The sequence below is a fragment of the Muntiacus reevesi genome, chromosome 20 (assembly GCF_963930625.1).
Source record: "Muntiacus reevesi chromosome 20, mMunRee1.1, whole genome shotgun sequence".
NCBI classification, from domain to species: domain Eukaryota; kingdom Metazoa; phylum Chordata; class Mammalia; order Artiodactyla; family Cervidae; genus Muntiacus; species Muntiacus reevesi.
In genome coordinates, this window is record NC_089268.1 from 33,688,558 (window position 1) to 33,704,397 (window position 15,840).

A 15,840-nucleotide genomic window follows, 5' to 3' on the forward strand; every position below is an offset into this window, starting at 1 on the left:
TGAGGGGAGCACGAAATGAGGGCAGGGCGAGTCCATCCGGGTGCTCCGACGGGGAGGGCGTAAGGGCGTGGCTTTATGACAACGGCGGGGGCGGGGCGAAGGAGCCAACTCGGGAGCCGGGCCCTCCTGGACAGAGGGGCGGAGGGAGAATTGGGGTCGTCCCTTTTCACGCCCCATAGAAACTGCATTCTGGACAAGAGGGGGAGATTTCTATTCTCAAACTCCCCTTTTGAGGCGGGAGTGTTTAACCAAGAAGCTTCATCTCGGAGAGTCACCCATTCTCAAAGCTTGCTCACACCCTCTGCCCCTGCTCTTCTTTCCTCCCTCCGTGAGAACCATGTAAACCTTCACCACGGCCCGTCTTCTCTTCCCCCTTCGCCCCTGCGCGGATGGTGGCGGCCCGCGCCGGTGCGCAGCCGCAGAACGTTCAAGGCGGTGCCGGTGAGGGGCGGGTGACGCAGCGGCCGTCGCTGCCATTTTAAGTTGTTTGTTCTCGCTTCTCGTCTCAAACGCGACTCTGCCCCGGACCTGGGAGGCGCCGAGGCAGCTGCTGTCGCTTCCGCAGCCTACCGGTGGGGGGAAACCAGGCTGTGCCACCGCGGACGCTCACCCTCCGCTTCGGCTTCTCCCCCCTCCGGGTCTCCTCGACCTTCTTTCCGAGAGCCGGAGCTCGATCCGTGCGGAGAAGAAAGACTCCAGAGCAGATGCTTGAACTGAAATAACTTTTTATTTTGGGGGGTTTCCTTCGCTGACAGACCCCCTTTAGCGCAGGGCTCCCCTCCCCTTTCTCTCTTCCCCCTCCGCCGCCAGTACAAATCCAGCCCCCCCTCCCCCTTCCTCCTCGTTTCTCCTCTCTTTTCTCTCGCCGTCGCCGCCGTCCCCGCGTCCTTCCCGTCCGCCGCCGCCCGGGGCGCCGAGCCAGACTATGGGTCCCAGGTGGGGGCTGAGCGGCGGCAGCAGCGCGGGCGGCCCGGTCACAGTGCGCACTGCAGCGGGGATGGAGGGGTTCAGTTGGCTGGTGGTTTTCTCTTGACATGGCTCCTGCCCGTGCTGCGAGCAGCGCCCCCACCGCCGCCGCCTCTTCCGCCGCCGCCACCGCTCCGCCCGCAGGCTGCGGCTAGAGGGCCCGAACCCCGCCCGAGAGTCGGTCCGCCAGTCCCGGTCTCCGCGGGGACAGGGAGGGGACTTCCCCGTCACCCACCCCGCCCCAGCCGCCTCCAGTCCATCCCCCCTGTTCCTTCGGGAAGCCAACTAACGACCCCACCCTAAGCCATCCAAAGTCGGGAAACATGGTCTGTTCAACGTGAGAGCTGAATCCGGAATCCGGGAACTTAGTGTTTTTTTTTTTTTTTTTTTTCTTTTTTCTTTACTTGGGTGGGGTGGGGTGGGCATACTTTAAAAAGTAATTAATATTAACGCAACTATTTTCTTTTCTTCCCACTGATCCTTCCCCTTTACCCTCTCCCGCCTCCTCTACCCGGGCGGGGATTGTTTCCACGATGAAATGAGTGAAAACCCGAGTGATCCAGTGTCTCCCGTGGTGCGAGTGAGTCGCTGCCGCTGAAGGCAAAGGGCGGGAGTGGGACCTCTGGGGGGTGGAAGGCAGGTGGTCCCCGGGCATTGCCTGGGCTTTGGGAGAAGAACCCGCCACCTTTGCCTCAGCAATGCTAACAAAAAGATAAGTCTCACTCCCCACGGTCTTGCACGCGGGCAGATTCATAGGGAACGGTCCCTCGGGGAATGTAGGACTTATTGCAGGACTTGGGGTGTTGGGATCCCGGGCATTAATCAGGTCTAACCAGAGAGCCGGAATCATTATTATAGCGTATTATATACCCCTTTTTCTTCTGCCATCATGATTCTCCTTGGCAGCAGCATTAGCAGCCGCCTGATGGTGAAAATGTGGGTGATGGGGAAATTGGTAATGACTCCGCTGTTTTTTCTTATGGCTCCTTTGGGCAACAACTGCCCGCCCCCGGTATACACTGTAGTTGATTGCAGGGAAACCCTGAACCTCTCCCCTTCTTTCTCTACCGATTTTACACTTTTCTCTTTGTTCACTACCAAGTGTAATCAATAACACGCACTGATAATACATAGCAATAGTGAAATCTGAAATAACTTAAGAATTAATTAGGTACTACAGCCATGAATCTGGCTGGATAAAGTCCAATTGGATATTTCAGTTTCATTCACCTACCCTGTTTTGGTTTTGGGGGGAGGTTATTTTGGTGGCTTTTTTTTTTTTTTTCCCTTTTTGATATTTGGAAAGTAAGGATCACAGCCCCCCTCCTCATTCCTTTTCATTATTCCTTCTCTAAAAAGAGGGGAAAAAGATCCGGATGGATTTTAAGGATTGGACTGGTGTCAACTGTGTTTTATTGCACACCTAAATCCTATTCATAGGTTTTTCCCTTCCCCCACCTTTATTTTGGCAGTTAAGCCAAATGTGTTTTCCAAAAAGTTAGTTCAAGTATTTTCTCTGTCCTTCCTTCCCTTCCTTTTTCCCATCTGACCCCAAACCTTTCTTGTCCAAACATGACTGGACAGCAGCTTTTGTTTCTTGACCCTGTAATATGACAGTCTCCTAATATTGCCAGAAGGTGCAGTTTTTGGGTTGCAGTCGTGATTTTAGCTATACAATCATATTAGCAGGAAAAAAAATGACTTGTTTCTGTTGTACTTGAGTCTTAAGAAAAAGTGCCCATAGTTTAGTGACAATTTCCAAAGGCTTTAGTACCACCTGTATTTCAAAATGGGGGACCCAAACTCCCGGAAGAAACAAGCTCTGAACAGACTACGTGCTCAGCTTAGAAAGAAAAAAGAATCTCTAGCTGACCAGTTTGACTTCAAGATGTATATTGCCTTTGTATTCAAGGAGAAGGTAATTTAAAGTTCTTAATGTGATTTAGCACAAGGTTTTTTCTAAGTGTATATTACGTGATTAGGGTTAAAGAGTGGTGGACAAAAATCTTCATTTGTATGCTTTAACTTTGACCCTCAGTCAGAGGAGTTAGGGTGTAACCATGAATGAAAGGCTTGTGTGCTCATTGGTTTGGAAATAACGTAATTCTAAAGCTGAGTAGGATCCACTTTTAGTTAACATGGGGTGAGTAGCATTGTACAACTCGCGTTTTTGTTTTACAATAAATTTTATTTACGTGGAGTTATATAGAGAACTTGGTTACTGAATTTAAAGATGATCTGAGGTATATAGAATGTTTGAAAGTAGTAAATTGGAATCAAAATGTTTACTTGCTGAAAGCTTTCTGGTTCTTAAGCTACATGCTGTAGTTTATTTTTTCTCATGGTACATTTAGTGAAATAGAATGCACTTTTATTTTTAGGAGCAGTTTATTACTGTAACGGTTAATTTGTCTTTAGAAGTACAACATGACCAAAAGAAGTGTACATTTTTTTTGGTGTTAGAGTTAATTCCACAGTAAAATAGCAAATAATGAGTTGTGAGTAGTCACAGAAAACCTGATAAAAAACTTTTTTGGCAACTTAAAATAATGGACAATTTCTTAGATAATTTTTATTTGATATGAGGTTAGGTTTTGAATATTAAGGAAACACTGATTTTGTGCTTAAGTTGTGAGCTAATTTCACATCAGAAACACCATCTTGGCATGGTATATCTTTAATTTGAAAGTTTCTCACATATTTATTCCCACTATTAAAGTTATTAGTATTTAAGAACTCTCTTAGCTGCTAGGTATAGCATAAAAAGTGGTTTCGAAAGTGGTTTGTTTTGAAATGATTGTCTCAAGAGTGAATATCTCGGATTTGCTATTTTCTTTTTTCATTAATTGCAGAATTGAAAAGACCAGATTTTAATGGACACTATTATAATGTAGGTTCACTAGAAATACGAGATAAAAATAGACTAGATCTCAGATGCTGCAAATTATATCATCTAGCTCTTCTCACACCTATGGAAGTCTTTGACTGGACAGTATCCAGACAGTTGTCTTGAGCAGTTCATGAATTTTATGAACTAAATTGATGAGTTCTTGATCTTAACTAAGTTTGAAGGTTTGGAGGACATTTTTTCCTTTCCTTTTGAATATTGACATTTGTAGTTACATAATACCCAGAAGGAATAATGGAAATTGACCCTAGAGCCTTGATTTTAAACTGCTGAGAGTTTGATTTTGCTGTATGTAGAACCAGTTGAGTGAATTTGTGTCAGGAGTAAATCACTGTTTTGTTTTTTTATTAAAGCAGGGGTATCTGGTGTTTTGTTTCTCATTGTTTAAGAAATACTGTGCAAAATAAGTTCTTGTTATGGTTACCATAATGCTAAAAAAAACGTGCAGTTAAACATTCTGATAATAGCCTATTTGTGTGTGGTTGGGAAGTAAGGGGGTTGAGGGAAGAACAGAGGAATCCACCTAGTTTGAAAATCTGTGTTTTCTGTACAGAAATGGCTTCAGTTAAGAATTTTGCTGTGTTAGAATAATGCTACAAAAATTGTATTATGAACTCTGGGTGTTAGAAGACAATGTGCTACCAGTAGGTTAATACACTTTTCTTTTTTCCTTTTAGAAGAAAAAATCAGCACTTTTTGAAGTGTCTGAGGTTATACCAGTTATGACAAATAATTATGAAGAAAATATCCTGAAAGGTGTGCGAGATTCCAGCTATTCCTTGGAAAGTTCCATAGAGCTTTTACAGAAAGATGTGGTGCAGCTCCATGCTCCTCGATACCAGTCTATGAGAAGGGTGAGTTCTGTTTTTAAGTCTTGATTGGGTAGGCTTTATGTGAGTTAAACTTGCCTTTTTTTTTTCCCCTCCTAAGAATGGGTAATGAACGGTGATTGTAAATCCCTTTAAAAACGGAATTTAAATAAAGCATGCGTAACTTTCTTAGGCATTACTCTGTTGGTAATAGTGTACATTACTGTGATTCATGTATTATGGAGGTTTCCTTTTTCAGGGAGAATAAAACATCTTGCCCCTTGTAAATACAGAACTTTTGAGGCGGTTTGTCTAAACTTCTGCAACTCATTGAAAGTTATTGTGGGCAAAGTAACTTCAACAAGAGGGCCCCATCATTAGTAGGCTTGGGGGGGGGGCAGCTGGAGATAACCATGTAGTGGTCTGGAAGAGGTTAATTGGCCTCAATAATCAGCATATGATAGAATTAACATTTCACCTGTAATAAGGTGATTTAGAAGTTCCAGGACACCTTTGCTTAATTAGGGTCTGATTTTGAAGAGTGAAAATAATGGTATAAGAACTTAAAAGACAAAAAATGAGAGCTTCAGTTGCAGTTTTCACTGTGCACTGATGAGTTTAGATCTCAGTATGATAACTATTAGACTGATTGATTATATGTGAACTCTACAAGATAAAAATTAGAATTAGGTCGTAAACTATTCAGATTGTATACAGTCTTCTTGTCACCTCTTAGAAGACATAACACATGGTAGACCCTTAACACAGATTTGCAGCAACTGTCAGGGCCCACTTATAAGTGGATTTTTTTAAATAAATAATTTACAGTACTGCTCAGTCTATAGTTGGTTGAATCCACAGGTAAAGAACTGCAGATACGGAGGGCTGGCTATAAAGTTACATGCAGTTTTCGACTCTGATCAGTGTCTTTCCTGTCCAGGTTGTTTAAGGGGCAGCTGTATAGTGAACCTTTTGCACTTGTAAAATGTGTTTGTAGTCAGACCCTGTAATTTGTGATATTGCTTGTTACGGCTTTGTTTTTTTGAAAGTAACGTTTTGTGTGTGTGTGGCATTTTACAGGATGTAATTGGCTGTACTCAGGAGATGGATTTCATTCTTTGGCCTCGGAATGATATTGAAAAAATTGTCTGTCTCCTGTTCTCTAGGTGGAAGGAATCTGATGAGCCTTTTAGGCCTGTTCAGGTATTTTATTCTAAAATAAATGTGGTGAACACATAAATAAGTTGAAAACTCAGAGAATAGGGTCCAATTTAAGAAATTCCTTACAAATATGCTTTCTGATAGGTTTTCCTTCAAGAGTCCCTCCTGGCCTTTTGACTGTTGTAGGAATGGACAGCATTTGGATTATAGAATCTCTTGAGATTGAGGTGGTTCTGACTAACCAGTGTGTCTTTGAAATTATGGTCAGAAGAAAATGTTTTAAGGTAGACATTTGTTGATTGATAGTGGAGCCTATAGATAAACTTTAGAAAATCTCTTCCCCTCCACCACACACACTCCTAAAATACTTTGTAACTTAACCCTGGTTCTCAGGGGAATCTCATCCAAGAAATGAATGAAGAAACCCTTTCCTAGGAGTTGATTTGCATATAAAGCTTCATAGGAGAAAAGAATTTAGTAGTGGTTCTTAATTAACTTTCCTTGACATTTTGCTATGTTTTGACTTGTCATTTAATGTGCTTGACAATTTCTAATGTTTTATTTAAGGGAATTTATCTGTGTGTTAATGTAATTTTATTTATACTATATATGTGTGCATGGTTGTAAGTACAAGATCCACCAAAATGTTAATTATGGTTAGTTTTAGGTCAGATAAGGTAACTTTTCCTTTTTTAATTAAATAATATATGTTCAATAAATTTCTACAATGAACATACTTACCAATCAGACAAACTAAGTAACTACATTTATTTAAAGACTAAGTATACCAAACTAAATTTTAGAAGGATTATTTTGAACTAATTGCTTCAGTTCGGTTCAGTCGTGTCCGACTCTTTGCGACCCCATGAACCACAGCGCACCAGGTCTCCCTGTCCATCACCAACTCCCAGAGTCCACCCAAATCCATGTCCATTGAGTCAATGATGCCATCCAACCATCTCATCCTCTGTCGTCCCTTTCTCCTGACCTCCATCTTTTCCAGCATCAGGGTCTTTTCCAATGAGTCAGCTCTTCGCATCAGGTGGCCAAAGTATTGGAGTTTCAGCTTCAACATCAGTCCTTCCAGTGAGCACCCAGGACTAATCTCCTTTAGGATGGACTGGTTGGATCTCCTTGCAGTCCAAGGGACTCTCAAGAGTCTTCTCCAACACCACAGTTCAAAAGTATCAATTCTTCGGTGCTCAGCTTTCTTTATAGTCCAACTCTCACACCCACACATGACCCCTGGAAAAACCATAGCCTTTGACTAGATGGACCTTTGTTGGCAAAGTAATGTCTCTGCTTTTTAATATGCTGTATAGGTTGGTCATAACTTTCCTTCCAAAGAGTAAGCATCTTTTAATTTCATGGCTGCAGTCACCGTCTGCAGTGATTCTGGAGCCCAGAAAAATAAAGTCAGCCACTGTTTCCCTATCTTATTTCCCATGAAGTGATGGGACCAGATGCCATGATCTTAGTTTTCTGAATGTTGAGCTTTAAGCCAACATTTTCACTCTCTTTCACTTTCATCACGAGGCATTTTAGTTCCTCTTCACTTTCTGCCGTAAGGGTGGTGTCATCTGCATATCGGACTATGAAAATTGTCATTGAAAAAAAATTTTACTTTAATCCATTCTAGCGAAATGTCTTTATAGTGCTTCTGGGTGTAATAGACTAATTGGTACCCTTGTCCTGTCCCCATGGTAATGTTGCTACACATAGCTCAAAGAAGTTGTCATTCCTTTTTCTAAGGTTCATTTGACAGTAGGCTAAATAGAGGTGAATGTCCTATGTTTCTGTGTTGTTTTAATTGACGACATCTGACTAAGATGAACGCTCTGGAGAATTTAAGCTGAATATAGAAGACGGGAATGGAAAAGGCATGTTGGTCTTAAACCTTAATGGCGCTGCTCTCCAAAAGTACTGTTAGGTTTTTTGTGTGTGTTTTCAGTTCAGAATATCCCATTGGAAAAACTTAGGTCTGCTTATCACAGTATGTTTTTTTAATTCCTAGTACCGTCTTTCTCTCAGACCTTGTTTTAAAAAAATAGTTGTATTAAAATAGTTTTCTCAAGTGTTACTTTTCTTTAAAATCATGGCTGTTATATTGAGTGTTGACTGCTAGCCTGTCTTTTAAGTAAAATTTGATGTATGTTGAATCTTACTTAGTCCTTAAACTAGGTAGATAGGAACCTCCTTTTGCAAAGAAACTATCAGATAGGTAAATTATCCAAGGTCATGCAGTTAAGTGGTAGTCAAGACTTAAGTCTAGACTGACTATAAAGCCTACGCTCTTAACTCACTCCTGTACTGTGGAAAGTTCCCTGAATGATAAAATCTTTAAATTACAGTAGGATATAGGATTATCTAGGATGTAGGTAATATTTTTATAATTAGCAGTGTAAAAACAATCATACTTCTTTTGAAGTAATTTTAATCTAAATATCCTGAGTGAGAAACCTTAAATAAAAATAGCAGGGTTTATTCTCTCAAGATAGGTGAAGGAAAGGCAAACTTTATTGACACACCTTTTTTTTCTGACTCAAAGCATTTTAAAATCAGAATTCTTCAGTAGTGAGATTTAATAGAAACCACAGTAAAGCTGGTTTTAAAATATTGAGTTCTGCTATAGTCATAGTTCTGTGAAGTGCAGGGAGATAGTGTTACAGTTGGCCTGGTCTTCTCTTTCCTCCTCATTCCTAATGCTTTTGCTGCAGGTTAGCTCTTCATCATGCTATGAAAACATTCATTACTTGCCTTCTGGGAATTGTTTCTTACATGCTGCATATTAGTTTTCTTTTTTGTGTGGACCATTCCTTCCCAAAACTCTGGATATTCAAACAGGATAGAATTGATGTGCCACAGAAACGCAGGCAAAACAGGCAAAGCCTTTTTCAGTCTCACTTAAATTTCTTGTCAGTGTGTTATCTACTGGCCTCTTCCATCCACCCTGATATGTGCCACAGTGAAACACTTGAAGCTGTCTTTTTTGAGCAGCGTCTTGATTTTCACACACTTGTGTTTGTGTAGGTTTTGTTTCCTAGAGTGGCATTTTCCAAATTGCTTACCATTTTTATTTTCCCCAGGGAAAATTATTGTCATCTTTTAAGGCCCAATCCAAAATCATCTGCTAAAACTGCCCTCCTTGTCTACTGTTAGTTAATTATTCTTTCTTCTCATGGCTCTTTTAACAGTAAGAACCCATTTTAAGATTTTTTTCTTTCTTTTTTTTTTTTTTTTTTTTTTTTTACAAATAACCAGATCATATTCTGGGAAAGGTTTGAAGTAAGTTAGGATTTACGTTTTTATGTGCTTTTCCTCTTCAGCAGTATGTGAGTCCCTTAAGATTGAGATAATCTTACTTATATTTGTCAGTATCTAATAACATGCTTTTCATATAGAGTTCAATAAATATTTGTGCAAAAGTATAATTCAATATTTTATGTAGAGTCATGTGTGAAAGTGAAGTCGCTCAGTCGTGTCCGACTCTTTGCGACCCTGTGTACTGTAGCCCACCAGGCTTCTCGTCCATGGGATTCTCCAGGCAAGAAGACTGGAGTGGGTTGAGAGTCATGTGTTCAGTTCAGTCACTCGGTCATGTCCGACTCTGTGACCCCATGAATCGCAGCACGCCAGGCCTCCCTGTCCATCACCAACCCCCGGAGTTTACTCAGAACTGTGTCCGTCGAGTTGGTGATGCCATCCAGCCATCTCATCCTCTGTCATCCCCTTCTGCCCCCAATCCCTCCCAGCATCAGGGTCTTTTCCAGTGAGTCAACTCTTCACGTCAGGTGGCCAAAGTATTAGGAGTTTCAGCTTCAGCATCAGTCCTTCTAATGAACACCCAGGACTGATCTCCTTTAGGATGGACTGGTTGGATCTCCTTGCAGTCCAAGGGACTCTCAAGACTCTCAAGAGTCTTCTCCAACACCATGGTTCAAAAGCATCAATTCTTCAGTGCTCAGCTTTCTTCACAGTCCAACTCTAACATCCATACATGACCACTGGAAAAACCATAGCCTTGACTAGATGGACCTTTGTTGGCAAAGTAATGTCTCTGCTTTTTAATATGCTGTATAGGTTGGTCATAACTTTCCTTCCAAGGAGTAAGCGTCTTAATTTCTTGGCTGCTGTCACCATCTGCAGTAATTTTGGAGCCCCCCAAAATAAAGTCTGACACTGTTTCCACTGTCTCCCCATCTATTTCCCATGAAGTGATGGGACCAGATACCATGATCTTAGTTTTCTGAATGTTAAGCTTTAAGGCAGCTTTTTCACTCTCCTTTTTCACTTTCCTCATGAGGCATTTTAGTTCCTCTTCACTTTCTGCCGTAAGGGTGGTGTCATCTGCATGTCTGAGGTTATTGATATTTCTCCTGGAAATCTTGATTCCAGCTTGTGCTTCTTCCAGCCCAGCATTTCTCATGATGTACTCTAGGGGATACCATATTTGATGTTATGGCTTATGAGAAAAACTACTGGGTAGTAAAACCCTAGACATCAAGCAAGGTCTGATGTTTTTTCCATGTTAGTATTTTCTACTGTCTTTAACATAATGGGAGAATAAAGATTGTTTGAACCAAATGGACTAATAATCATTTTTACAATTCACTATTCTAAAATAGATTGTTTAAGGTTTCCAGGTTTCTTGAATTCCCTGTTAGCCTGGTCTTTTCACCTGTCATTTGGCCTCTCCATAGACGTTTTGTTGGATAATCTTCTTAATGTTAAAAGATTAAAAGAATGTTATGACTGTTCTTCATAATGTAAAAAACTTTACTAATATGAAAAAAATGTGTATACAAACTTTTTTTTTAATTTGAGGGGTTCCTGTATCCTTAGATACTCAACTTTGTGAGGCCTGAAGGTATATTTCAGGTGTGGGTTTTACTTTTCATTTACTCCTCTTAACTGATGGGTTAGAGCCCTTTTATTTTATCGGTGAGGAAGCTGAAATTTAGAAAAGTTAAGGGGTTTGCACAGGTCACGTGTGTAGTGAGGTGTGCAGCTGGGATTGGAATATAAATAGATTTCTTTCCAAGAGCCATCTGTAGCATTCTTTGTTATATAAAAGAAAGATGGGTGGTGGTATTGGACTAAAGTACTAAAGTAGGAGTCTTGAGCTAAGTGGATCTGAAAATCTTATTTAATGATATTTGGCTTAAAAGGGGTATTAAAATTTAGTCACTTAGGTATAGTTTTTCTTGAAGGTCAAATTATGAAGGTGTTATGCAAAAGAACTTTGTGATGAAGGAAATCTTGTGTATCCCAAGAGATTATTTAGAATGGTGGCCACCAGCTACCAAATGAGACTATTGATCATTTGAAATGCAGCCAGTACAATTAAAGAACTGAATTTTCAATTCCATTTAATTAATATAAATGTAAGTAGCCTCTATTGGTTACCATATTGGAGAGCACAACTGTATGCATATGGGTGCAGTAGACGTTTTAGGTAGTGTAACATGCTTGTAGTTACATGTAAATGTCTTATTTCTTAGGCCAAATTTGAGTTTCATCACGGTGACTATGAAAAACAGTTTCTGCATGTACTGAGCCGAAAGGACAAGACTGGAATTGTTGTCAACAATCCTAACCAGTCGGTGTTTCTCTTCATTGACAGACAGCACTTGCAGGTAAGCTGCTGTTGTGTGTGTTTTTTTTTTTTGGTAAACCACACAAGGGCTCATTTTAAAACTTTACTGGTTAGTAAATTGTTTTCTCTATGTTACTTATTTCTGATACGCCCCTTCAGTATTGCATTATTTTTGAAGTTATTTAAAAACCAAGAAAAAAAAAAAAAACCAAGAAACAGATGTCCTGACCTTAACCTGGAATATTGGTTCCCAAACTGCTGCATGTTAGATCTACATGGGGAACTTTTCTAAAAGTCATGATTTCAGTTTGCAGTAATCAGAATCTGTATTTTGAATAAAATCCTCAAGAGATTGATAACACATTTGTTTCGAGAAGCACTGGCCTAGATCTTTTTAAATATCTAAAAGGATGGAAGCACATCTGTATTTTAAAGGTCCACATGTATTTTAAATAAGTACTTCCAATTTAAGTAGCAATCCAAGTATTCCAAATTGATTTTTATTCTGTAAAATGTTTATTCTTATCAACCTAAGCCTAATAAATGTCATCACTTAGAATTTATAGTGGGTAATAGATACTTTGTTAATTGTTAAAAATAGCATAATTGTAATTTATTTAGCATTCATTCAGCAGATGAGTGCTAAGTGTCAGGTATTGTATAGCGGTGAACAAGTTAGAAATTCCTGCCCTATGGATTGGCATTTCATTGTGGGAAACCCTAGAAGTAGGTAAGTAATAACTACTAAGAGAAAAGAGGGAATTATATACTGTTTGGTGTGAATTCTTAGGTAATGTCACCAGAGAAGGCCTCATTGAGAAGGTGATTTTAAATACTTTTAAAAAAAAGTACGATATTAATTGCATTGTGTATAATGTTTTTGTTTTTATTTGAGCAAGTCTGTGCAAGGTACTAGAGAATTAGAAATGGGAATCATACTGCTACCTTCATGGAGCTGATAGGCTATTTGGGAAGACTATACATTTTGTACCTTATAGAAAGTAATTTTATGGTGTAGTTACAAGTAAAACTGGGAGTTAAGAAAATTAATTTCACTGGAAGCATGTGGTAAAACTGATAGAAAACCATACAATTTAGCTGGGGTGTATTTTGTTTTGGGCCTTTTTTGTTTTTAGTTTCTTATTTACCTTAGTACTCCTGTGGTGAATATTTTTTTGTTGACTCTCTTGTCCTTTTTAATTGCTTATAGTATACTTTCGTTTGAGTTACTTACTGAGAAAATACTGTAGAGCAGGATATTCCAGTAGTGTCTACAGTTGACCCTTGAATGACAGCGTTTCAACTGCACTCGTCCACTTACACGTGAAATTTTTTTTGATAAATACATACTGCTCAGTCCAGTTGGCTGAATTCATGGTTGGTTCAGTCAGCTGATCTGGAACTGTATATATGGAGGGAAGACTAAATTATACATGGAGATTTTCAAATGCACTTAGGGTCTGTGTTCCAATCCCTGTGTTTAAGTGTCGTGTCATCTGTACATAATATTTTACACATTTATGACATAACCTTTTTCTTTTTTGGATACTTTTAGGCTATGTGGTTTATCTGGATTTTTTCAAATTTTCACAAATCTCAAATTTTTTCCAATATATTTATTGAAAAAAGTTACTTATGTGGCCCTTGAGCAGCCCAAACCCATGTTGTTTAGGAGTCAACTGTATTATGCACCAAACTCAATACTAAGAGCTTTCCGTGTATGAGCTCATTTAATCCTCATAACAATTTTTTGATGTATAGATATTACTACTCCCATTTTATAGTTAAGGAAATCAAGAAATTAAGAAATTTGATTGAAATCATCTAGCAGAGATTTGCCCTTTATATTCTAACATAAAATACATGATAACGGCTAGACCAAAAATATTTTGAATGGGAGGTGATATAGAAGCTCATGCCTAGAATTCGGATTCTAACGCACATGCAGTAACTTACTGGCCATGAGACCTTGGACAAATAACTTCTGTGATCATGTTCTTTTCTATAAATGTAGTAAATGAAAGTCCTAAGTTTTTAAAGTTAAAATGAAAAAATATACATGTATGGATTCTGCTTGTAGGTATGTAGACTGCTTCAGACATTGGCAAAGTCCACCTTCTGTTCCTTTTGCCTTTTTTTTTTTTTAAGAGGTGCTATAGTGAAAAGATGCAAAACTTTGAAGGCAGTTCTGGGTTCAGATTTCATTGTCCACTTACTAGCAGTAGATTTTTGTGAAAGTACCTAGCCCTTGTTTATCAGAAGTTAGATGTTAAAATGGTAACTGCTTTTTAAAAATACTTAACGAGTGTGATTTATCTGTTAATACTTTGGGCTTGTTCTTTACCTCAGGATATGCTCAAATCTCTTAACCTATTTCTAATTTCTCTACCTTCTCCTCTCACCACATCTGCTGTCTTTCTCTATACAAGCGTGATTGCAAACCTCTATTCAAATCTATCTCCATGATATGCCTTTAATCTTAATTTCTTTTAGCTAGTAGTCTGACTTTTGTAACTTTTTAAAGTCTGCATAAATTCTGTAAACATTTAGTACCATGTTGACTCCTCTTCTGTATTTCGTATGTCAGGGTTCTGTCCTGACCAGACCAAGGTCCCTGTGAATAGGGACCATAATTTTCTTGCCTTACTCTGTAGAGATTCTCATGTGATAATTGGCCAGTTACGTTGAGGTCCTTCTTAAGAATATTCTAAAATTTTTTTCCCTTTCCAGACTCCAAAAAACAAAGCTACAATCTTCAAGTTATGCAGCATCTGCCTCTACCTGCCACAGGAACAGCTTACCCACTGGGCAGTTGGCACCATTGAGGATCACCTCCATCCTTACATGCCAGAATAGAGTGCTGACCAGCAAAATGGAGAAGATCAGAGAGTGCAGCAGCAATTTTTTTTTCTTACCACTTGATTCTTTTAGAGTTTAAAGAAAAATGGACTCATGCACAGAACACTATGCATTTTGAAACTCGTTCATCCTGGATTTTTTTTTTTTTTTTTAATCATTTGTATCTCAGAACTTAAATTAGATGTCTTCTGCACGGACTGTGTGAAAGAAGATGCTTTGCATATTTGCTGCACTGCATCAGCATCTTACTAAAAATGTGAAATGAAAGGACAATTGTACACTGAAATGCTTAAATGTTTCTGAAAGCACAAGGTGATACTCATTTTTGATGGTCTTTCCATTTGTGCTGGTGTTGGCCTCTTTGACACCTGTCATCAGTATTTGGAGGGTGAGAAGTGAATGTAACAGGTATAAACGACGTTTTTAAAACTTATAGCTTTGCTATAATCACCGTTGTTCAGAGCAGTGTCAGATTCATTCTAATGGCCAAAAGTGGTTGTTTAAAAAAGAAAAAGAAGATACAACCATGGGAAAGAAATCTCTTAAAAGCATCTCATTTTAGGCAGTCTTGCCTCATGTATTACTGGGTCATGTTTGTTTCCTGGTACTCATAAATGTATGTATTTTATTTCCAGATCTCTTTCCCCAAGTTGCTGTTATGAAAGAGTATTCTGCCGAGTGTGCACAGTTACACACACGTTAAAGCAGATCTGGAGTCTGAAGTAGCTAAGCAGCTGTGAAACTGAGAAATACATTCATGGCTGCAGAAACCACAATAGGGAGTGGACTTTCCTTTTGGTATTTGGGGTTTTTTTTGGTTTTGAAGAGATTTTTATTATAAAGAAAAACAATTCCAGTGAATTGTGCAGAAATACTGGTTTTTACACCATCCTAAAGGAAAACTTAGGGTTTTTTTGATGTAGAAAAGTTATTAAAGTTGGGATCTTAAATTGTTCGGGGAGGAAAAAAAACACCATTGAGTGTCAAAGTTCTAAAAGCAGAACTCATTTTGTGCAATGAACATGAGGAAAGACTACTGTATAGTTTTGTTTTATTTTTCTTTTAAATGAAGAAAAGCTTTGCTTAAGGGTTGCATACTTTTATTGGAGTAAATCTAAATGATCCTACTCCTTTGGAGTAAAACTTAGTGCTTACCGGTTTCCAATTGTATTTAGCTTCTGGTTGGAATTTGAATAAATGAAAACCTAAATAAAATAGGTGAAAGTTCCCTGACTATTCAGGTGAATACACAAAACTCGAAGTGGTAACTTTTCTTCTAAGTCACTTGGGTACTTGTTATTGAGACCTTAGCCCATGGCTAAACCATAAACTCAGAAGTTGGGTTTGTAATTTCAACAGGAATTGGGAATCAAAGACATTTTGTCAGCTTTTAACAATTACCATCCTGGCCTTATACCTGGCTTCGTGGAAAAGACAAAAATATTCTTAATTTCACAATGCACTTCCATGTTTTCTGATCAATTGACAATTGGAATCTATTTGAAATGAACACTTTCTCCTGGTCAGGGACTGTTCTAATA

The 15,840-nt window shown here is 39.1% G+C and overlaps 1 protein-coding gene across 2 annotated transcripts; it reads left to right on the forward strand.

Moving 5' to 3' along the window:
• The first annotated feature begins 499 nt into the window (after window positions 1–499).
• C20H6orf62 (chromosome 20 C6orf62 homolog) lies at window positions 500–15,554 on the forward strand. 2 transcript variants are annotated; one of them, XM_065912654.1, is made up of 5 exons: window positions 500–1,546; window positions 4,552–4,728; window positions 5,764–5,886; window positions 11,346–11,480; window positions 14,171–15,554. In XM_065912654.1, exons 1-5 carry the CDS (start codon window positions 1,505–1,507, stop codon window positions 14,294–14,296), a joined length of 603 nt encoding a protein of 200 aa, XP_065768726.1. In that variant the 5' UTR covers window positions 500–1,504; the 3' UTR covers window positions 14,297–15,554. The 2 variants fall into 2 exon arrangements, with proteins under 2 accessions (XP_065768726.1, XP_065768725.1); XM_065912653.1 differs by having other exon boundaries at window positions 502–2,884.
• The last annotated feature ends 286 nt before the right edge of the window (window positions 15,555–15,840 follow it).